The 24,349-nt window shown below is 38.7% G+C and overlaps 2 protein-coding genes across 3 annotated transcripts in view; both read right to left on the bottom strand.

The window, feature by feature from the left end:
- tmem63bb (transmembrane protein 63Bb) overlaps window positions 1-20,795 on the bottom strand; it is a 28,442-nt gene extending 7,647 nt beyond the window's left edge. The window contains 13 exon segments of the mRNA XM_079483818.1: window positions 3-118; window positions 359-439; window positions 1,054-1,124; window positions 1,391-1,499; window positions 1,590-1,641; window positions 2,655-2,797; window positions 2,906-2,943; window positions 4,247-4,337; window positions 7,169-7,207; window positions 7,504-7,542; window positions 9,768-9,847; window positions 11,544-11,731; window positions 20,502-20,795. Coding sequence (XP_079339944.1) covers window positions 3-118; window positions 359-439; window positions 1,054-1,124; window positions 1,391-1,499; window positions 1,590-1,641; window positions 2,655-2,797; window positions 2,906-2,943; window positions 4,247-4,337; window positions 7,169-7,207; window positions 7,504-7,542; window positions 9,768-9,847; window positions 11,544-11,693 — 1,009 coding nt within the window. The 5' untranslated portion in view covers window positions 11,694-11,731; window positions 20,502-20,795.
- A 1,092-nt stretch (window positions 20,796-21,887) lies between these two features.
- hesx1 (HESX homeobox 1) lies at window positions 21,888-24,330 on the bottom strand. 2 transcript variants are annotated; one of them, XM_079483007.1, is made up of 5 exons: window positions 24,062-24,196; window positions 23,526-23,905; window positions 23,145-23,308; window positions 22,841-22,942; window positions 22,382-22,685 (listed from the first exon to the last, which is right to left on the bottom strand). In XM_079483007.1, the coding sequence occupies exons 2-5, from the start codon at window positions 23,659-23,661 to the stop codon at window positions 22,575-22,577; spliced, it is 513 nt and encodes a 170-aa protein (XP_079339133.1). In that variant the 5' UTR covers window positions 23,662-23,905; window positions 24,062-24,196; the 3' UTR covers window positions 22,382-22,574. The 2 variants fall into 2 exon arrangements, with proteins under 2 accessions (XP_079339132.1, XP_079339133.1); XM_079483006.1 differs by having other exon boundaries at window positions 21,888-22,685; window positions 23,526-24,330.
- Window positions 24,331-24,349: the final 19 nt, after the last annotated feature.

The raw sequence follows: 24,349 nt of genomic DNA, 5'->3' as shown, positions 1-24,349 counted from the left end.
ACAGCCTGTAATGGCACAGCAGCACAGGTGACCGCAGGGCTTTGGGTTGATCATGGTGGGGATGTGTTCTTTAGCCATCAGATCAGTGAAAAACTTCTTACTGCGCTCGGTTTTCTTCCTGTACGACACAAACACACACACTCGACAGATCAATGATCTTTCTCCTCTGAGAACAGTAGCAGTCCTCAGAGGTCAGATCACTTCACAGCGATTCCTTCCACATGATAAAGATCAGCTCTGTGGACTCTTGTACAGAACGCGTCTGGACAACTAATGTCCACTATTTTTAGATGTCATGTCAGTATTTAAATCAACATCATAAGATCTGCTCGACTCAAACTGAAATGTGAAATGTTACCTCTCCGCATTGAGCGCCATCAGTTTCGCCACATTGTAACAAATACGAGCCTCCAGAACAACACAGTTCCCGTAAGCCTGTCTGTGAGACAAAACAAATCATCAACATCTCACGTAACAAGCAAAAGTACATTAAACATTCAGCAAATTACAAGATTTTTATTTTAATACTTTCTTTACATTTTATATTTTGGTACAACGTTTATTAATGTTTATCAATATTATCTGATACAATTAGCAGACTTTAACATCTTACTTCAAAACAACGGGTAAACAATGGTTACTATTTGGCAATGCCAGCGTTTTGGACGTGACAAAAAAATGCTCAGAGAATGTATTGGTTAGGAATATATTGAACCATTTGTTTTTATTGAGCCTAAACATTTGAAAAATGTCCGTTATTAACACATTTTCTATAAGAAAAGGGAAATAAACATGCGATATAGATGTGACACAAAGTTTGTCGTCTCCCAAAAACGTGTCCTTTAAGACTTCTGTGAATTAAAATTCACGAACCACAAGCAACAATATCCAACGAATGGAGAAGGGATGACAGTGTATAGATTAGAACATTAAAATAGTTTGTTTTAATTTTCATGTGCCCATTTATGAGGAATATGGGGGCGGTTTCCCGGACAGGGTTTAAGACTAGTCCTAGATTTATGAAGCAAGAAATGGGGAAAGAGGGCATCTTACTCAAAGTGTTGTTTGATCTGACTCTCTTCTGCATATTTAGAAATGCCGTTGATGAATAAAGTGCGTTTCACCTGGAGACACAGAGAAAAACAGGATATTTATAGACGCACAGACAATGGGGAACGTAACCACTGGGATGAAGGTAAAACAGTCGGCGCTGAAATGTAGGTCAGACCTCATGAATGTTTCATAAACCGTACTGGGATGAGAACATACGGTACACATTTTCTACAACACAAAAGCATTTAAAGGGATACGTCACGCAATAATGAACATTCGATTATCATCTACATCCTAAAAAGAGATCCATTTGTGTATAATACAATGATAGACGTACAAGATCATCTTCTTTGTAGTGCATCTTTGACGTGTGGCGTCTCATGCTGTAGACGGTGAGCAGCAGATACATGAAGGCAAATGACGTGTGCAGCCACAAGAGATTGTTCCTGGAGGACACGGACAGAGACACGTTCATGTAACACAGCACCTCTTTTATTCAGTCAGGTTTTTTTAATGTAAACAATTATATGTCTCACCCTTTATTCAGGTTGGCGATTGTGGTGCGTCCAAAGCTGTATGCATTATTATCTGATAACAAAAGAGACAGGATTCATTTGACAAAACACTCGACAGACAAATGACACCTTGCATGGACCTAAAACAAAGACATCAGGACTGAACAAAACCCGACAGCAGACACAAGAACAGTCACAAATTTCATTGTAAACCGAAAGAATGTCAAATATTTTACGGGAAACCAATACGATGCACAATTCAACAAATATAAATGAGAAGGTCAGTTTGGTAGAAGTGAGCCATAAAAAAAGAGATTTTTTGCTCATTGCTCTTTCAGTTCAAAGCGTTTAATGATCTTCTGTTCGACCGCGTTCCAGTTTTTTTCTCTCATCTCTGCCCTTCATTCGTTCCCTGCAACAGGCGTTCAATTACAATTACAGAAGTTCAATCTCAATGTGATGATAATTTATAGACAGTTTCACTACAGAGGGAAGAGACCAGAGCTGACTCCCACACTAATGTTAGTTCAGCTTTTAATAATGGACGAGAATTCTGCACCCACAGGACACAGAGAGAGAGAGAGAGAGAGAGAGAGAGAGAGAGAGAGAGAGAGAGAGAGAGAGAGAGAGGAGAGAGAGACAGGGGAGAGAGACAGGGAGAGAGAGAGAGACAGGGAGAGAGAGAGAGACAGGGAGAGAGAGAGAGACAGGGAGAGAGAGAGAGACAGGGAGAGAGAGAGAGAGAGAGAGAGACAGGGAGAGAGAGAGAGAGAGAGAGAGAGACAGGGAGAGAGAGAGAGAGAGAGAGAGAGAGAGAGAGAGACGGAGGGACGGAGGGACGGAGGGACAGAGAGAGAATGAAGAAGTGTAACTGGAAGATCACAGATATCTTTATAAAGAACAGTATATCTTACGCCCCTGAAAATTGTCTTACAAAATTAGACATCGAACTCATCTAAAAGGAACATCTGTCAGACCACACGCACACAATTCTACAACTGGTCAAACATGAGAAGCTCATCTTTACTCTTGAGGAAAACGAAAGGGCAGATTTTTATCGTTTGACCCCTGAACCTCAGGACTCACCGAGCAGATTGCCGGAGAAGTTGACCGGCAGTACGATGCCCACAGATAAAACTCCCACAACCACCAGCAGCCCGATGATGTGACGCTGAAAGGACAAATAGTGAACCGCATCTTCTCCACATTTCTCACGGATCTCCTCGTCTCTGTCAAGAAAAATCACATCAATCTTCACGACGAAAAGTCAGTATAAAGATGCTTCAGATTCAGAGTGTGGAGAACACAGTTATTTTAAAGAGAAACAACTCACTCACTTGATTCTGAAGATGGCTGTCAACCAAGAGCAAAACCCCTGCAGGGAGAACACAGAAAACTGAGAGCAGGACGACACACACCATAATAAACACACGATACATTAATAGTAGATCCAGGTTTTATGGCTTCAATATTTCTCTCGTCAGGCCTTTGAAACAGGATAAGAGGTGATCTCAGGTGAAGACGACTGAAGATCTGCAGTGATCTCTTAAGAACAGACTGAAGATGGCGTCTCACGAACTCACTCTGGGTCACACATACACAGTCAGGGGTCTGTAACACCCACCAGACTAACATCGGTCTCTCACATCTCTGAATGAATTCAAATAAAACTGTTGTAGTGTGCGATTGTGTTTATGAGCCGCCTAAGAGAGTTCTGCCTCCATTTACACGCAGGAGAACCAGGAAACCATCTGTTCCTCCTATTACAGATAACAAATGATGTATGTTATACACAAGCGTTAAAAGTTTGAATTCACTTGAATGAAGTGAGGAGCACGCTTTGAAGATAAAAGAATAACCGTGGCAAAATATTCACTGGGGTCATTACGAAACATCATTTTTTTAAAGATTTTTTTTTGAACTGCACAACTTGGACTGAATAATGAAGAACAAACAACCACTTATGCTGTGTTCACACCAAACACGAACGATCCAGTTCCACACTCTTTATTTAGTCTAAACGCGATTCCCAAAATCTATCTGTACGGTCAATAGTTTTGATGTGTTGACTTATTATAAAATGTGGAAAACTTTTAAACAAAAGTCTAAGTTTGGATCAGATCCTGCAGACAGAAAACCGCCTCCGGCTCACAGCCAATCACATGTTTCCCTGTAAATCACTTAAAGGGATCCTGAGGGTGTGTGAAGGGTTTTGTAGAGTCAGTTTCTCCTCGACGCTTCAGGAACATTCAAGGACGGCGGCAGGAACGAGGACAGAAAGTGTTGTGTCATCACCAACATGATTTAAAGCCAAATGATGGAGGAAGTGTTCGCCCTCTACTGCGCCCGCTTCTTTCACATCGGATATAAAGTTGACGTGTGTCTGATTTAACTATGGCTATAAAGTCTGGTACATTGTGGTTTAGGAGGAATGAGGGTGTTCGTTATTCTTAACAGCTAGATTACTCTGTACAAGTTAAATGCAAACATACAACAAATGCACTGGTGTTTATTTTTACATCACAGCCAAACATCGTAGTGGATTAAAAATAATCAACACCCTGATAACACTTACACTGCTTAAGGAGACGAGATCGAAAAAAACACACATACGGTAACACCGCACACAGGGGGCGGAGCCGGATGATGGGGGAAATAATGATTGACGGGTGCCTTACGTTGTCTCGCTGTTCGAAATCCACGGAGCTGGACACGGAGGTCAATCGTTCATATTGGTCCGGTGTTTCAGAATGCAGAGCGGAGGCCACACTGTACACAGAGAGACAGAAAAGAGAAAGACAGACAATGAGCAATATAACAGAAATTCTGGTCCAGCGTTCGGCTCTACGGTTAGTGTTATTGAAATGAAGCAAACCGGCTGGAACATCTGAACGTTCAGGTCTGTGAACATCAGATTGTCTACTCATGCGAATGTAGGTCAGTCTCCTCTGGGTTATCAAGTATTTATGTGCTACAGGGAATCCAGCTTTTACACATTTCCTTCAGCACACCAGAAATACTAAACAAAGAGAAGAACAATCCCCAGATTTAGATGATGTAACATTACGTGTCTCGTCTTGGAAACACATGGCACGGTATTTAAACTGGTCTTTGGTCTTTGGTGGAAGCAACACATCTTAATACAGTTTTCTCAGATGGCTGACAGATTCATTATACTACTGCATTTAATAGACCCGTGAGGACAAAAAACAGAGTCTGCTTCTTTGGATTATCTGAAACAGGCTGCGCGTCTCAAGTGAAATAATAATAGAGGTTCAATAGTAACCGGACCACATTGAGCATTTCACATAAATGCATTTATCAAAAATTATTTTACTAGAAATAAGCAACATCTTCAAAATAGATGTTTAGCAACAATACATTGTATGGGTCAAAATTATAGATTTTTTCAAGGCCAAAAATCATTAGGATATGTAGTAAAGATCATGTTCCATAAAGATATTTTGTACATTTGCTACTGTAAATTTATCAAAACTTAATTTTTGTCAGTAATACGCTGTCCTAAGGACTTCATTTGGACAACCCTCCCAATATTTTGATGTTTTGCACTCACAGATTACAAATGTTCATATAGTCGTATCTCGGCAAAATATTACCCGATCCTAACAAACCATACATCAATGGAAAGCTGATCTCAATTTCGACTGATTTTGTTGTCCATGGTCACAAATGTCAATTATACAAAACTTTTGTTGTGTTTTAAATGTAACATAATAGTTGTTCATATTTAACATCATGTCAGCCATAGATAAGTACACGTAGATTCCACATTTGACAGCTCCAGACACATCGACCCATTCACCATCTCAGTCAATATTACAATTGCTCACGTTGTTAAATCAATGAGTTTTCCAAGAGTGGTATTGCATAATTTTCATATCTCTGAAGAGTAGAGATGCACCTATGTCAATTTTATGACCGATAACCGGTGATTCTTTAACACTGGTAGCAGAGAACCATAAAATTGGCTGATATACAGTATCTTGATACAAAATAAACATATACGAAGACAGAAACAATAGGTAAAAAGTGGACAACTGCTTTTATATGAAAACATTCACTGCAGACAACCGAAGGTAACCGAAAATCCTGTACCAAGCCGACTTTACTCTAGTTAAACATTATTTAACTTTCAAACTGGTATATTTTATTTAATAAACAAATGATAGATGTTCTTCCAGAACAACCCTTAATAGCCACGAGTCAAACAGGTCTCAAGACAGAAAGCATTCAGACAGAAGTATATATATATATATAGAGCCCTAGATTTTATTACCGATAGTAATATGGCCGATAATTTATCGTGCTTCTCTACCGAAGAGTCTTTAGTTGGATCACATTTATAAAAAACAGATCCAGCTCTACGATTATTTCCGAAACCAGTCAACCCTTCTAAAGACGAGCACATCGTCGCATTATCCCTGCAACTGTTGATTCACTACATTTGTGTTGTTTACATTATGCACGTACGCACCAACAAGACACACACATATGACTCAGTTTCACTTACCGCGTGCGGTTCATGACCGGCATCTTTTAGCGCTGGGACCGCAACATCTATCAGTCTCAAACGTTCTGCAAATCCAGCGTCGCCTACTTTATAAAACATTCGTCACCGAAATGCCGTGAACAATAAAACACACTGATCTTATGTAACCCGAACGAGCACATTGATGGGCGTCCTCGTTCTCGTTTCGGGGTAAACTGCCTTTGAAATGAATATCGACCTCTGTCGCGTAACGAAGAGCCATGTTTGAAACAAACTTTCCAAAACTTATTTGAAGAAAGAAATACTTTGTTATACGTCCGAAACTCGTTTTTCGACACTTGCATGAAACAGTAAAAATCACCTGAAATGTTTCCCAAACCTATTTGTGGGGATGTAACGATTCACTCAGCTCATGATGCGATGCCATTCATGATTCTGATTCAAGATTCTGATCTCACGATGAGATTTTATTCATCATTTTGTACAAAATGAGTCAAGGCAAATTAAAAATGAACAACTTCCCTTTTATTATTTCTCCAATGTTAGAGATTGTCGAATTTTATGTCAAATAACTGAATTGCAGTTTTAAAACATATAAAAAGAATACTACAAAAGTTAAGACTTTGTCATAATTCCTAACTTGAACATTTTAAGAAATATCTGCATATCCACATTTACCAAGTTTGCAGAAAAAAATCAGCAGTTCAAAACACGAACTGCTATTCCTTTAACGTCTCAAACCCATTTGAATCGTCACATATTATAATCGGTTTTCAACCGGCTCACGGTGAATCGTTACATCCCAACCTATTTGATTTTCTTTCGGATGAGGACTAGAAGTCCAGTTGTACCAAACTGATATGAACAGGGGATATCAGGGACTACTGGCTAAATAAACTCACATGTGTGTGAATGAGGTCACATCTACATTCACGAGTTTCAACACTGCTACCATCAACTATAAGAATAACATCTAAATGATTCACAGTGACACTGGGGGGGTGAATCACAGAACTCAAGGGTCTTCGCTGAATTAACTCTTCAGGTCACAACAGATCAGGGACACACACACACTGTACAGCTGTGTTACCTGTGTACCGGCTGATAGTTACTGCGCTCTTTTCTTGTGCTGTAGTCACGTCACAAACATCACAAAAACATACAAACCACAGGTGGTTATTCACAATCGTGTTAGAGATCCTTCAGAAAGCAAATTTACACACAGAGGCCAGAAAAAAATGTATATTCGGTGAGCATTGAGAGAAAACATTGAGAGCAGCACAGACACACACCTTTAAAGCCAAGCACGAGGCACCCGTGATGTGTTAAAACAGGTTAAAAGTAAAGAACCCCCGCAAGTTTATCAGGAGAAGACAAGAGTGGTTAGTTCATGAGGGAGAATTCAGAGAACTTAAAAGAACATACTACTCGCGCTCCTCCAGGCCCCTGAATCTTCTCTTCTGTCTTGGGGAAGTAAAAAGAGGACAGAAATGAGCTTGAAGAAAGATGATTTCATTAAGATCAATAAACATCTCCTTACTGCACACTTTCAGCTGCGGACAGAGAGACATTACTGTACGTTAAAACAAATCATGAAAATCTTTGAGAACAATTCACTCCAGACAATGGGCTAGTTGCACAAGATGGCGCCGGTGAGCTTTTGGGAGTACGCAGACTGATTTCCAGTCGTATAATAATGTCGAGTTGTTTTGGCTTAACGAAGTGCTCAGAAACGTAAAGAGGATCTGTCATATATCACTTACATTTTAATTTCTTCTTTTTTTTAAATCTAAAAACACCCATATTTGATGGCCCAAAATCCTACTTTTCCCACACAGTGCTATACGACTGGAAATTACTCCGCCGACTCTGGCGTCCCCAAAGCTCACCGGTGACATCTTGTGCATCTAGCGAATATTTCATATCAATTAAGTGTATTCCAATTTAACAATTTACACAATGCTTAAATTTAAAGGTATACTCAACCCAAAAAAATATTTACTCTTCCTCAAGCTGTTCCAAGTGTAAATGTATATTTGGCACGTATACAAATATATTTGGAAAAATGTTAGCAACTGAGAATTCTGGGACATCGTTGACTACCATAGTTGTAAAAAATATGTTGTTCCGTTTAACACAAAGTTAGATATTTTGAAGAATCATGTCTACTATGGTAGTCAACGATGTCCCAGAAATCTCATTTTTCCAAATATCTTTGTGTTCAGCAGACCAAAGAAATGTATAGAGATTTGGAACAACGTGGGGGTAATTCATAGTAAGTAATTCATACATTTTCTTTAAAAGATTCTCATAACCTTTACATTAGCATCAATCACATATTATGATATATAGTAGTGCCCAGGTTTGAATGTGGGTCTAATTTTTCAATGATCAGGACATTTTTAAACACGTTCTCCACATGGCCGTGATGTTTAAATGAGTCTTTAGGGTATATGTTAATCGACAGCTGTCTACAACGCCTCAATTACATCACACTATATCTGCACATCTGCACTATACTTTACTCTTCACATGTTCAGAACAGACCGCTGTAAAGCACACAGCCTTGCAGAGAATATCCAGCAGATTTCCTGCAGAGGGTGTTTCACCGTAATTACAGAGTTTTCTAATGAGTGCCGGCAGCTAGAAACTCTTATATCTCCAAACATCATTCTTTGTAGGATCCATTGACAATGTTTTTATTCTTTCAGACTTAGCTATTTCTATCTACATACACCGCGGATCCCCTTACAAGGAATTCGTCATGTTTTTCTACAGTAGCCCTTAACGGACAAACAGACTGCGGTTCATAAATATTTATCTCCATCGGCATAGAAGCGATAACGTGACAACATGTTAGTTTTGTGTCAGCCACCGAAGTCCTTTAAAAGGGAGGAGTGGAGTGAGTGTTGGTTGCAATTCGCAACCCCACCACTAGATGGCGCTCAATTGTATACACTTGACCTTTCAAATATGTGCAAGTACTGTGGCAGTAAAACAACATTTTGATGTGTCATAACATGGTAACATAAGTGCCGTACACATATTTTTAAGTACTAAAGAAAAACTAAGCGTTTCCTTCTTACATAACATAAACGAGTGATTCATTAGAAAATGAAGTGAAATAGTGAGATTGATGAAACCCCTGCTGTGACATCTCCAGACTGAAAGAGAAAATGTGGAGGTACAGACGGAGGAAGAACATCTGAACCTCATCTAGTGAAGATGCAGGAGTTTTGATTCATCAACTCCTTTGGCAATGATGTTTGTGGGTGTGGCCCACCTGGACTTAACCACATCATTCTTCAAACCACAATGTTGAAACATAATCAAACCCAACCTGAGGAACAACAGACTCTGCCAAAAAGTGCATCATCATTGATAGGCCTGACACCATTTGTCTTTAGTTTGGCCAAAACGGAATAAGTAAAATATTTGATTGGTTGGGTAAGAGATTGTCTACTGATGCCCGGAATGAGGATTCAGGGACAAAACCTCCTTCATCCACTTCAGGCCCAAAACATTCAGGTCAGAATGAATCTCGCTTTATTTTTGCTGCTTGTTCCACAGAAACACATACAGAAAATACACAGAAGAACTGTAAAAAAGCCCACAAGCTCGCCTCAGGACAAATCAATATGACATACACTTCTGTCTATCACTCGTGTAACGGTCAATTGTGTGTTTACCTGTCAGCATCAGTCACCAGAGCCAGACGGCCGTAATCCCACGCCACCTTCCGCAAGATAGAGAAGACAAATAGAAGGACCTGAGAACAAAAGACAGACATGCAACGCAAATTTGATCAATCTTTGATTCTTATTTTATTATTTGATTTCCAATGTTGTACATGAAGGAGTTAACACACGAAACAAAAACTGCAAATGTTACTCTTGGTTTTGTTTAACAAAGCTTTACAATGTAGATTCTTGATTAATTTGCCCTGATCAGAAGATGGGGAGGAGACTGTTGCTCTGTCTTGCATTCATGAGTATTATACGGGTCAGGAGGGCAGTCACATGACCGAGTGTTATGAGCTTTACTAGTGTATGACGTCACAGACAACTGAAGGACAATCCATGATTTTCTGTTCCTTTAGAAGAAAAGGCTCTCCAACGACATTATCATTTACATTTAGTCATTTAGTAGAGGCTTTTATCCAAAGCGACTTTCAAATGAGGTATACAATATGAGCAATTGGAACAACAAAAATCATAAGTGCATTAAAAACTGGTCTCATATAGCCTACCATAGTTTACAAAGCAAAGTATTATTTTATTTTTTAAAAGGATCCTTGAGTATAGAGCGATGTATGGCTTAATATATGAACGATGGCATTGACTTTATAATTGTGAAATAAAAAACTGTCACAGTATTCATGAACTTTGAAACAATATTTTTACTTCGAGGCCGCCATTTTTTGCGTCGAAATCTCTTTTGGAACAGCGAAGCACACATGTTTTCTAAACAGTAAAATATGACATGTTAAACATAAGATCAGTTATATAAACACACATGGACAGTAGGTGGCGGTATGTTCTCTTGACACAAGCCAGCCTGCATGCCATAAAAGAAGAACGCGTTCAGTATCAGTAAGTGTCTGTTCAAGGTAAGCGTGCATTAAATCATCGCTTTAAACTACCGCCTTCAGACATTGAAGACTCTTTAAGACATCAGCATCCACCATAATCGTATACTTTATACATTTTGTGTTTATCAGTATTCACATTAGTAAGAAGCTTGCGGTTTGGTTATTTATTCTTTATTAGAGCAAACATGAATATTAGCCCTGTCAGCTAATGACCGAGAGAAGACAATGACGTTAGGCTACAGATGTTTATAAATCAATGTATTGTATAATGGTTAAAACATGGTGTATTTAATAAATTCGAAATTATTTTGGATATTAATATGCATGCTTGTATTGTTTCTGACAAACAATGTGTTTTTTTGTGTGAAAATACACCAAATAGCTTCGTTTTTTTCTATATTGTTTTAGCATTATATATATATATATTCCTACAGAACATTATATTTACTGAAGAACTGATCAGTGTGTCTGTGTTTAGTTTGGCTGCCTAGCTGTGGGTGCAACCAGTTAAAGTCCTCGTAAAAGAACATGGCGGCCTCCTCAGGTTAAAATTAATATTACATTTAGGTTTTTTTTAAGAATTGAAAATATTTGATGTGTTTCTAACAACAAATGCTAGAAGTGTAAGGCTATTACAACGCAGTATGCCATACATCTCTCTATACACCACGTTCCCTTTAAACATTTTTGTAGCAGCGGACGGATCATTCCACATTATCAAACATAAACACGAGTCAAGATCAGCCAATTTTCAGACCAGACGGAAATCTCATGAAGCCTTATTTTGCCTGAAAACTCAGAGACATGTGGTAGCCAATATTAAAATCATCAGGCAGAATTCAGACGCTACAAACTGTGGATGTTTCAGTCTCACCAGGAAGCACATGAAGTCGAGCGCGAGCACCGTGGGAACCCCTCCGAAGGGCAGACCCTGCAGGACGGTACTGCGGATCCGCGCCGAGAAGCAGAAGTCTTTGGAAGTGTTGGCATGATTCAAAAAGGCCAGGTTCCCATATATCCCCATCGTCACGATCGGAAACTCACAGCGATCACTGCAACATCCTGAAGGAGAACACAGACAGAAGAGAACCGCTTAGAGGGTGATATAATGGATCGCAAAAGCAATGCACTCAAGAAATGTTTAAATGTGCAGAGAAAACACCCATCATCCTTCTCAGTGTTATATACAGTATTTAAATCCACAAACTGTAAGCTTCAATTAACTCAGGGACATACAGCAGAGATAAAACCAGTAACCATTTCACCACCAGACGACCATGCCGGAGGTTATATAACACAGAGCGTTCTGACGCAATAGAACACTAGATGCCGTTTGATGAGAGTCCAAATCCTCACCACCGTTTCAAGACAAATGTGCTTCTGCCCACTCAAATGTGCCCAGCGCTCACCTGCTCGAAGCCTCTGCCAGACATTCCCTCTACACCACTGAAACCTTGGCACAAACTCTATACAGCCTGATAACCAGAGAATACAATGTTTATTTAGTTATCCTCTTAAAATACTCAACTGGCAAGAGAGCGTGGGATGTGTTGTTTCTTTGAGTTTTTTATAATGAGAGGAAGAGGGTTTCTCATGAAAGCGCAAACCAGAGCTCCAGCGTTTCATCCTGCAACCCATCAGATCTAAAGCAGCTCGTACCAGACAGGACACCCACCGACAGCACACTGACCATCTGATGTACAGTGTGCAAAAAATACAACAGAAGGCTGATATCAGCAGTTCAGATGTGAGGAAGACTAGACGCTGATCTACTGAAAACTGTGACCAAAATGGCTGGAAGATTTGTGTTTGAGACAGCATTTGAGCAAGACTTTAGAGATTTAAGTTCACTTTCAAATTAAAATGTCACGATAATGCACTGACCCACATGTCATACAAAGCCATTCATGTGTTTATTTCTTCGGTCAATAACAAATTTAGGCTTTAAGGAAGGCTTTCCAGGGTTCTTATCTATGTGATCCACCTCAACGGGGGCCTGTTGGTTAAGGTCCAAATTTCCATTTCATCGCAGCTTTAAAAGGCTCTACACCACACCAGCCAATTTATAAGGGTGTTTTCAAGCAAAACGATTGGGCATTTTCCAAGAAAATTTAAATATGATTTACTTTGTTTAACAAATACATGGCTTGATTGCTTATGAGGTCCTCCAGGATGTGCGTCCACAACTTCCCTATTACGCAGTCACGTTGGAAAGGTTACGCGTGACATCCCTGATATGCACACAAAGTCTTTTAAACGAACGGTCTAGCCTGACCTTTCCAACATGATTGCGTGATTTGGAAGTCGTGGGTGCGCTACATAGAGGCACTACGAGGCAGAGCAAGCCATATACAGTATATACGTTTAAATTTTTTTCATTTTCTTGGACGATGACCAATCGTTTCGTTAGACAACACACTTATTCATTTTCTGGTATCGTCTAGAGCCTTTTGAAGCTGCGATGAAACTGAAATGCTTCAATGCTGAAAACAAATTGTTTCAACAGAAGAAATAGTGTTGGTGAGTGAATAATCCTAACATTTTAATTTCAAAGTGAACCACTCCTTTAACCACACCTGAATGACAGACCAGGTGAACTTCACTGTCTGCACGCTCATTGGTCATCGCTACGGCAACAGAATTCACATCCGATGTGCAGCTCTTGGGCAGAGGAAGCAGTGAAGTGAACCAGACATGTTGAAAACGTCCTGTGGTTTCCAGCTGAAGGGTCTTATGTGCACTCAATCCTCACATCTAAACCAGGTTCATGTCCCTTCAGCTGTTTGGAAAGTTTGGGGAAGAATCGAACGTGTCTTTTGTGCTGTCTGTAGCACCACTGTATGATCAGTGTTCTGGATTAAAGAAGGAAGTAAAACATATTAGGCATACTCCACCCAGTGCCAGGATCCAGACTGAAAAGACCAAACCTCATCACAGCAGCACACGGCTGATGATCAGCCGGAGATTCTGGCTTAGCACTGTGCGTGCACACACACACACACACAGAGAGACAGAGAGACAGTGAGAGAGAGAGACAGAGCGAGAGAGAGACAGAGAGAGAGAGAGACAGAGAGACAGAGAGACAGAGAGAGAAGGTGAGGCCGGGCTGCAGTGCCACTGCGGAAGATGTGTGTACACACGACTCGTCTCTACAGACCGGCGGTCACAGTGGATCCATTACAAACCCTCGTGAGCTTCCTACCTAGGCAGAATTTTAAAGCCTCAAATGGGTAGTTCATGCCAAGATTGTTTGTAAACCTACAAGTCAAGTAAGAACAATGTTCACGGGTGCTGCATTCAGTTTATAGAAATACAGTCACATGCATCCAATGGTCAAAAGGCTCATCTTGGGCCTTAAGCAAATGCAGCAAGTGCAGATCTACATTCAATATAAACTACTTAAACGTTTGCATTGGGGAAAATCCTACAGCATCATGACAGTACAAATGTGACGCAGCATCACTTTGTTGTATTGATAAACAAGGCAATCCCAGAGCTCTCTATCTCTCTCTCTTCAGCAAGAGGTATTAGTCAAGCATTTTGCAAGTTTATAGTACAGCTTGAGACCGAGCCACAGATGAAATAAAAGAGAGATGGAAAGATTGACAAGCAGTGAAAGGAACAAATAATGATGTTTCACTGTGTTGCTTTAGTGAAAGCAAATAAGAACACGATGAGCTGACTGTGTTTTCCCTTTCATTTCTGTGTCAGGCCGTCTCTGTGTTCGTGTTTATAATCAGCGAGTCTCTTAAACATCAAACACTGACAGTAGTTCTGCTCAATAAGCTTGTTTTCTGATGAATGAATAGCCACGCATTGAAGACCTGGAGCCATGGTTTAACTATAGTATTTGCATTAAAGAACAGGAACCACAAATTAACCATAGTTTCATTATAGTAACTACAGTTTAACCATGATGTAGTTCAACTATGATAATACAAATTGTAATAAATCGGTTCTGCGTGTATGTACAAAACGTATATATATATACATATATATTCAATAAGAAGGCTAAATGACCATACAGGTTGATATCTAAATGTTTTACTTCAACTGTGGAATAAAACTGGGAATCGATAAGAATCGAAGTCGATAAGCAGAATCGGAATTGATCAAATTCAACCCTTATCTTGTTTCATGTACTGTATTAAAACTTAAAATTCAATCAGATTCCTAAGTTATATGAACACACAGGCTGAAGGCCTGAGCTTTACCTCATCAGCACAAACTCATTTATAGTGACTGCCCACGCATGCAAGCACACACACACACACACACGAGGCCATAACAGACTTCAATTGTATAACACACACATTAGAGTGCAAAACATTTACGTTGTGTTATTTAAGAAGCTTACTGTCATTTTAATGTATTTATCTTAAGCATTTATGACTCAATAAATCCAGTGTGTGTGTTTATAGCTCAAAGTGTAATTACATTATAGTTTAGACTATAAGAAGAACATGGAAAAACAATGATATAATTGTTTCAGTACGTTCTTCATTTGTATGACGTAAAGGACATGGAAATTCCCAAGTTTTAAAGGAGTCATATGACACGGCTAAAACGAACATTATCCTTCGTTTTAGATATAATGCAACGTGTATACAAGATTTAAGGTTAAAAAACTTTTCATTTTCAACACACAACGTATCTCCTCTTTGCTCCGCCTCTCTGAAATGAGCGGATTTTTTTACAAAGCTCATCGCTCTGAAAAGCGAGGTGTGCTATGATTGGCCAGTGTCTAATACATGCATGGGCAACTTACAACACACCAAAGATACAGAAAAACACGTTTTTGCGACACATGACCCATTTAAAGGGATAGTTCACCCAAAGATGAAGATTCTGTCATTACTCATCCTCAGATTGTTTTGAACCTGTATAAATGTCTTTGAACTGCTGAACACAAATGAAGATATTCGGAAAAAGGTCATTAACCAAACAGATCTCATCCCCCATTTACTGCCATAATAATAATAATAATGTGAAAGAGATCTGTTTGGTTACTGACATTCTTCCGAATATCTTTCTTTGTGTTAACCGGAACAATGGAATTTATGCAGATTTGGAACAATGTGAGGGTTAGTAAATGATGACAGAATTTTCATTTATAAGTGAACTATCACTTTAAGATGTTAGGAAACACAATAATAGACCGAGGACTACAGATGGCATAGAAACATATGAAAGAAAATGTACTACATGGCCAACAGACACAGAGAGAACAAACCACACGGAGTCATAATTAAAACACTCAACAGCTCCAGACATTCACTTACAACACAAATAATGCTCTTGCAATTTAATAAAGTCCAACATACATGATACACTTTCATACGTGATCTAATGAAGGCATACAGTATACTGTATCACAGAGCAGTGATTTGATCAAACTAAACCACTTGGCTTTGTCCTGCCCAACAAAACTCACATGAACATTTGATCTGAATATCATATCACAGAAATCATTAGAACCAAATCATTGTGAGTGGATGAGTCACTTTGAAAGCCTGTGATCCTACATTCCTATATATTAACAATCAAATGCAAACAAAAAAAGTGTATTCGGATGATAACTATTAAGCTAGAATAACTATACAGAGCCTGTCATCGGTAAAAAGCTATGATTACCAAACAGCTGTGTCTTTACATTTCTGTTTCCAGCCTTTTAATAGAGGGGCTCTTCAATGTAGTTATATATCATGTTCAATATTTCCATAAAGACATGAAGATCATTGGATCTATTCAGTAAATCCATAAGCACTGTTCTTATTAAACACGTTCATCTTTACATCACCACATGTTTACAATCTCTAAAACCTCTCTCATGCTGATCCAATAAAGTAATGAAAGAACCTTAAACATTTCATCAGTGGACCTCCTCATCTGAAGTCTATACTGCAGTCCATCTCTTACAAATGCAGTCTGAACCTGCCAAGAGTTTCTGTTTTTATTGAATTATCAATATGCTGAACTCAACTGTCGTGTGGACAGACATCAAGTTAAAGATCTTTGCTGATGACACGTGATGACCTCAGCACAGTCACAAGCCAGATATCTGGACCAGAGCCAAATCTGCTGAGGTCATGACGTCTGGGCTTTCCACAGAACCCCAGATAGATTTATTCTGTGCTGTGTTTTTTTTTAACGCTGCACTGAACATTTCATTTAAATCACTAAGCGCTTATAATCAACATTACACGTATAAGGCGGGTTTGTGTCTGAACAGCACTAACAACACTGGACGCAAACAGACTTCACCCAGAGGAGTCACCACAAAATAACTACAATTAACACAACATAACATGAACCTGCAAGTATTATTCATCCAACTAATTCTTTGGAATGTTTAATGAAGGTGTGAATAACTTTGACCAGCTTCAAACATCCATATTTTATTCATGGATAACTCCTGACTGATTAAACCAACAAGAATAGATCTGACATGAAGTATCAATCTTTCACTGAATCTCTATTTGAAACAAACACTGCTCATTTAATTCTTATTTTTTCAATTAAATCAAATATGTAAATAGGGTTCAAAACGGTCTTGTTTTTTAACGCTAATCTATTCATATACAACATTTCTTCATCTGATCAACAAAGATGTTATTGAAGTCTGTAGTAGGCTCGGGCCGGTATGAGATTTGTTTTGACGGTATGATGGCCTTCTGCCAAAAAATATCATGGTTTCGCAGTATGCAAATATTGAGATTGCCGCTTTAAAATGCAATATTTTAAATGTCCGGGTAAAAAACAGCTTTTTCCCTCATTGAATACAATACATTGTATTGTAAAGTAACACAAAATATTTGAAATCATAGTTTGTCAGGTTAAATCAGTTCCCAAACTTTTTGAAAGAAGGGCACCACTTTCAAGTAATTTGTTTACATGCATTTCTAGTAATTCAACTTACATGTAGGCATACGTACATATACACATTTACATAAATTAAATGCAGATGAGAACACAACAAATAAAGCATGAACCTAGCACAGAACCTGATGGATTCTTGCACTTTGATGAGGCATTAAAAAAGCTCATCCCTTGGGAACTGTATAACAGAAAATGTTTGTGAATTTTAAAAGTGGTATACCATCTTTGTTTTAATGAATCTTTACATTAGACATTAACAAAAATGTCAGAAGCTATTAGAAAAACAACTATACAGCCCAAACTAATGGGACAACAGTGGATGTGTCTTTAATCAAAGATTTTAATATTTGTAATTATTTATCATTCCGTGCGAAATTAAATGACTGTCATAACAGACACCGTAGGCCGTGGCCCATTTCTTTCTCCAGTGTCAGAAACACGTAGACAGCGTGACTCAGCAGTGAGAGACGGACGAGCCACAGTGGTTATCTCTGCAGAACAGACCTTATGTTAACGTAAAAGGCACAGGAGATCTAGAACATGATAAGAATTTCTGTTTATCACAAAGACGCTGGTGGGGAAACAAAGATCATTGACCTTGCCAACAGGTTTCGAAGCACCAAGTCAAATGACAGCGTTCTATTGATTTGAGGGTCGTGTTTTAGATGTAGGTTGAGACTAAAATCAATGAATCTTTATTTAGTGGATCCAGATGGCAAACTCAGCACTTTGCAAGACTTTACCTTAAAAAAAAACATGTAAACATATGTACACCTACAAACCAAAATATTACTTGGTCTTAACAATGTGAGCAAAAAGGGGCGTGACATTGACCTACATGTAAACAAACCCGTGAAGTATGGAACAGATAAAGAATGAAACGGCTGCCACGATAACTAAATGTGCTTTGGATACATTGCATGTGCAGAAGTCTCTCTATTAAATGATCCTGATATTGCATGATATTAGTTTGAGTTGTGGAAGATAAAGTTTGGGGGGGTTCTCTAGATAATAATGATGATGGAAATTATTTTGCGGTGGTGTTACAGTACAGTGTCAGTCGACATTGTTAACAGCTGCTGAGAGAGACTGTGACATTGAAGCATGTCACTCCTTTCTGTGCTTCATCATTCGCACGCGCGCATTGAAGCTCCTGCCGCAGAGCACTAAGTGAATTCAAACTTTCCTTCTGCCCACCAGTCAAACACAGTCAAGCATTCAATTGGTTCTACGTGTTGAGAGAGAAACAACCCTGTTTTCAAAGGTGTGAAAAAAAGTGAGTTCAGAGAGAAATGGATCATCAAAGCATGTCATTTCTGCAGACTTGGCTGTATTAAACAGAAATAATGAGTTTATTTTCATTCTCAACAATAAAACACAATTTTAGGAGAAGGTGAGCAGACAGCATCAGACACTTCTGAACAGTGATTCAATGATGTAAATGTGAAGAAGCAAAACCGAATGGAGAACAGTGAAGAGTACAAGTCAGGGTCTTTCTAAAGCTGAGCCTCTTAAGTTTCTGTACAAAGTTATTAGTTGTTGTAAAGAACGGTAACACTACAGTATAGGGGGGCATTCTCACTATTAACTAGTTGTTATTAGCATCCCTACTATTGGCTGTTTATAAGGATTTATGAAGCACATATTCTGCATGACCAGACACTACATCTCTAATCCTACCCAATACCTTAATCTAAAACCTGCACACGTGCCAATGTTATATTACATCATTCTTGTAAAGCTCCTGGATAGATAAACACATTTTCACATTGCCATCCCCTATCTACATAAACAGTAATCTCTTTAAACCTGTCAATTTTAATTGATTTATAAAGCACGGTTATACACAACTGCCATTGACCAATGTGCTGTACAAAGTAAAAATCCTTTATCTGAGTCACAGATAAAACTACAGAACATCAAGACAACTCCATCAACAATCATATATTTTAAGACAAATCAAATAAAAAAAAAAGGTTTTAACCTGGATTTTAAAATAGTCAAAGTGGGGCAGTTCTAATTTCTATAGGAAGTCTTGGAGCAGCTATGATCTCCCAGAGTCTTGAGCCTATAGATCTAGGAGCCACTAAGAGCTTCAGATTGGCGGACATAAGAGTTCTTGCAGGTGGATTGTCAACAGATCAGAAAGGTAAAACGGTGATAATAACCCATTAAACAACTTTAAAACGAATAAAAGGACTTTGAAATGTACCCTATAATGCACAGGTAGCCAATGAAGTGACAGAAGAACAGGAGGTATTTATCATTAGAGAACAGACTTTAAACTTCTTTAGGATGTAAATATATTGTTATTGCTACGTTTTGTATATATTTTCTACATATATTTTGTAGATTCTCTTGAAACTTGATCTCGAAACACGGATAAAGATGTTCACAGGTGCTTGTGTTCAAATCACATTCGCATGTATTAAAAAGGAAAAGCACACACCGGAGACGCAAATATGACACGGTGTTTCCAGCCCATTACACCTCTGATGATTACGACGTGTGACTTTTCAGCATTGCCGTTAAACTGTCTAAATAAACCCGTGTTGGGCGTAAATTTCACATCAAACCAGCGAGAAACTGACGGAATAAAATATAATTTGTCACAGAAAGAGAGAGCGAGCGAGAGAGAGAGACGTTAAAACAATAGAGAAATTGTCCTCCAGTTTGAGCAATGGATGATGGCACACAATATAGTTGTGGGCTGTGTGTTTTTGCGGTTATTTGTACATAATTTTGGGCATAAACAAGAAGCAAACATCTCCTATCAAACAGTGACAGAAGCGCATGTGTTTGACTGACAGGCCCGATGATAATGATACAATGTAACGCACTCAAGTGAAGTGTCGATGATGATGATGATGATACAATGTAACGAATCCCGAGAAACTAATAAACAAACGCATTTGCAAAAACACGCGTAACTCATAACGATGCTTTCTTGTACCTGTCAATCCAACTGGGTTTCAGTCTCTGGCGTACTCCTCCGCTCCGATGACAAATCCCAAATAGGATAAATCCTCTTCCAAATCCAGCCGGGCAGCGGAGACGAGCTCTACAACAACGCCATTTAATATATCTTCATGAGAATAAAAACACGCGCACTTGTCCTCTGACGTTTCCGTTGAGATGTTTCGACACAGGTGCGAATGATGCTTGTTTGTTTTTAAGAGATAATTAGGAGGCAAAGACGTCCGAGGATTATAAATAGCGGTTATTGGTCGGAAGCTTTAATTTATTCAGCTGTGCGAAGCGACGGTCCGTGGGAGACACTTTTCATGATGGCGGCATCCCTGAACACTTTTCAACGTAAAGGTCCTCCAGCTATAAGACAGAAAATACATATATTGTTATGGTAAATAAATTAATAATAAGATTTTAAGAAACTTTAAGAACATAATATTGTGATAATGTATAAGTGTGGTTTATGAGTCAGCAGTTACTTTGATATTTTTTGCTGGTTTGATTATCAGCCAAAATTGTTAACTTCCACTACGAAAATGAACACTTTATGCTACAGCAAACTTGTTTAATTGTGGGATTTTGGTGTCAAACTATGATGATACAAATGAATATGTTGTAGAAATATAGAGCCTGGCAAAGAAAATGCAACCCTGTTTAATCTCCCATCAGCACGTGAAGTTTGCCATCTATCGGGCAATTGTGAAAATGCAGCAGTCAAATATCAATGTTAAAGAAAAATTATATGTTATTTATACTTCAATGTCTGGTTTATTGTATATGTGTATGTTAGTACTGGGAACTGTTGCGCAAATCACAATAAATGATTTTCTTGAATATTTTATTTCTTTATAATGTTGTGAGGACACCCAACACAGCACCCAAACTGTTAATTACATAATACAAAGAAAGCACCCAAACTATTTCCTTAAAACAAACATTCACATGAATTCAAGTGATCATTGTCGGCATAGGTGAAACGCATTTCTGTATTAGACTCAGACAAGTTGCAGATATTAACTGCACCTATAATTATCTAAAACCCTTTCAATTCAAGAGCAAAGTACATAACAGAGAACTTTGCTGTAACAGATGAATCAGATCTTGAATTATGAGGCTGATGTTCACGGTCTCCTGTTCTGGAACCATGGTTCATATTTCTTGTTCAACAAACTTAATGTATAGGTCACTTTGTGCAACGAGATTTAAGTCAGCTCTAAATCTCTTTGGTACAATATCTTCTCACATCAGCAATTGCCTTCATGACACTATAGATTGCATTTAATAAAATATTTTTAGAGTAAAAATAAAACTGCATCAGAAGCTAAGAGGCGTCATAATAACTTTCAGAAGAGAAAATGAGAATTTTTCAGAAGGTCAGCTGATTTATTCACATTTCTGTAGTGAATGTGTTTTGTATTGTGGTCAGATTCAGTCTAAATACCATCTGTTTTTAAAGCTGATATAGAACATGTAAGCTAAAAATAAGAAGGCTTGTGGTTTGTGTTCCTCTACAGACTGGAGACGCTAACAGTTCGGGGCAAGAGGTGGCTGAGAGAAGCTTCAGAATGTCCTGAACTGTCCTTTAAAAATGAACATTTAAAAAGGAAACCTCACCTTCTCAAAAAGTAAATAATAAAGTTTTTTAATGCTATAAATGGAAATGTTAAGCCTGTAACTGTGATTCAAACACTAATGTCTGAAAAGAAATCCCCTGTTGTGTCCTCATCAATACTTAATGGGTTTACTGAGCCTCACGGTTACAACACACTCATTAGTTTAACAAAGGGGGGGTACTGCTGAATTTGGGGGGTATTTGTTTAACAGTTGGCAGAAGATAATCTTAGCCTAACCCCGGACAATCTGAGTTTGAAAACTTCTCAAAAACAGTTTATTTTGGAAACTTTATAATATACAATAACAATTAATAAGAATCTTTATCATTTAAATCAGAAACTGAAAATATCTGACAGAACCATCTGAAGACAGAATATACAGTATATATTACAATATCACAACAGAGAAATAATGAGAGAAAATGTGTGTTTGTACAGCACATTCATTGCTTTTCTCTGCTGGTTTGTAAATCACTCAGGACGTTTTTCACCATCAGGAACTGAGATTCTCTGTGTGAACGCTTCAGCTTCGCTCTCCTGTTCTGGAACCAAATCTAAAAGAAAACACACAAAACATTTTTGTCGTATTCTAGATAAGAACAATGAAACAACCTTATTCAAAACCAGTCTAAATGGGCTAATACGGGAAATATATTTGTTTCAATGATATCGCCCTTTATGTATCTAGAGATAACAGAAATATCATAACCTGAATTCTGTCTTCATCCAGATGTAGTTTCTTTGCTAATTCTTCACGTATGTCGATGCCCGGGTATGAGTTCACCTGAAATACACTCTCCAGTATCTTGATCTGGACAGAATAAAAAAAACGATATAATTAAAATAAAAACAGGAAAATTATAAAACACATACAATTATTACATCTATGTGAAGAGATGAGAAATTTGCATCTACTTTGACAAAGTAAATAGACAACCATCCCATGGACACCCCTCTATTCATCTTTGGCGAATAATGTTTTGATTTTAAACAGATAATAAACATTATTCTACCTGGATGCTGGAGAAAGCTGTCCTGGGCCTGCGTCCGATGTACCAGTTTAGTGTTCTTCTGTAAGTCTCTCCTGATGATTTACTGTAATCTTCATTCACTCTCACATCAACTGAACCATCACTGTCTGCAACAATGCGACGGTTCTGACATGCAGGTTTAACGTCTGAAAGAAATGAAAATCATGTCAATTTAACGAATCGGTTCATTCAAACGAGAACTTCCAATGAACCGGTTCAGCAAATTATTCAACATTTTATACATATATTTGTTGGTTACTTATGTATCTTCGCTGTTGATGCCCTAAACAAAATTACGGTTTTATTCCTTCGGTTCGAACGAATCAAGAACAAGAGTCGGCTCAAAAGAAAGAGTCGTTTTACCTGACCAGGGTCGATAAGGCGCTGAAAACACTGTTCTCTGATCAGGTCTGTCTAATCCAAGGATGCTGTCGATGGTGAACGCGGAGTGTCTGCGCATCGGGTTGTTCTGGTGCGCGCTGATGGTAAGAGAGGCCATTTGGAGATGTCAAGTGTCTTCTCGTCTGGTTCGACCTTGCAGCTCGGGGTTGTGCTTTATAAATCCGAGCTCGGGGTTCCAGAAACGTCACCCATTAAAGCCCGAGTCCGAACGTTTTACATGTGAATCGCCGGACCTCACCATGGGGTCTGTGGATCTCCAGGTAATTCGCTGTCCAAATGAGGCTTTCCGACCTGAAGCACTAGCCTGTTATCTTCTGGGGACACTGAATCCCTTAAAGCCGCTATTGAATGGGACAAAACAAAGCTGATGTGCCATTATGTTTACCCACCAGGTAGAAAATGAGGCTCCATTCGCAAGAATTATCTCATTCTCATGTTCTCCCGCGGTATCTTCAGCATTATGAGAACGCAGTCGACTAGGGCCTAATCTTATTTACCTTATTTTCCACCGCACGAGTTTAAAATAATAAAAAAGGCTAATGCTGTTTAAACTAATCCTGTTGAATATTCCCGTTCTCTCTGGACGTGCACGGAGGAAGATGCTGCGCAACACAATGGCACAATAGCTGCTTGGCAATTTGCTGGAAGCCGCGTGTAATAATAGTTTCATTCAATGGTGGATTGATCGCGTCTGGCTGCTTGGCTGCTTTTAATAAATGAGGTGCTTGTTTATTTGTCTTGGGCTCCTGTCTCTCCATTGTTTTGCAAAGAATTTACCAATTAGT

This window comes from Barbatula barbatula, assembly GCF_947034865.1.
Source record: "Barbatula barbatula genome assembly, chromosome: 20".
NCBI classification, from domain to species: Eukaryota; Metazoa; Chordata; class Actinopteri; order Cypriniformes; family Nemacheilidae; genus Barbatula; species Barbatula barbatula.
The sequence above is the reverse complement of the archived record's forward strand: the minus strand, read 5'-3'. Positions and strand labels throughout refer to the sequence as shown.

Bases quoted from the DNA above. Each gene is read 5' to 3' on its own strand.
- hesx1 (XM_079483006.1), bottom strand. From the start codon at position 23,661: ATGGCCTCTCTTACCATCAGCGCGCACCAGAACAACCCGATGCGCAGA. The intron at 23,309-23,525 runs GTAAAACGACTC...CATTTCTTTCAG, and splicing joins GCCTTATCGACCCTGGTCAG to ACGTTAAACCTGCATGTCAG. The intron at 22,943-23,144 runs GTAGAATAATGT...TATTCTGTCCAG, and splicing joins CAGCTTTCTCCAGCATCCAG to ATCAAGATACTGGAGAGTGT.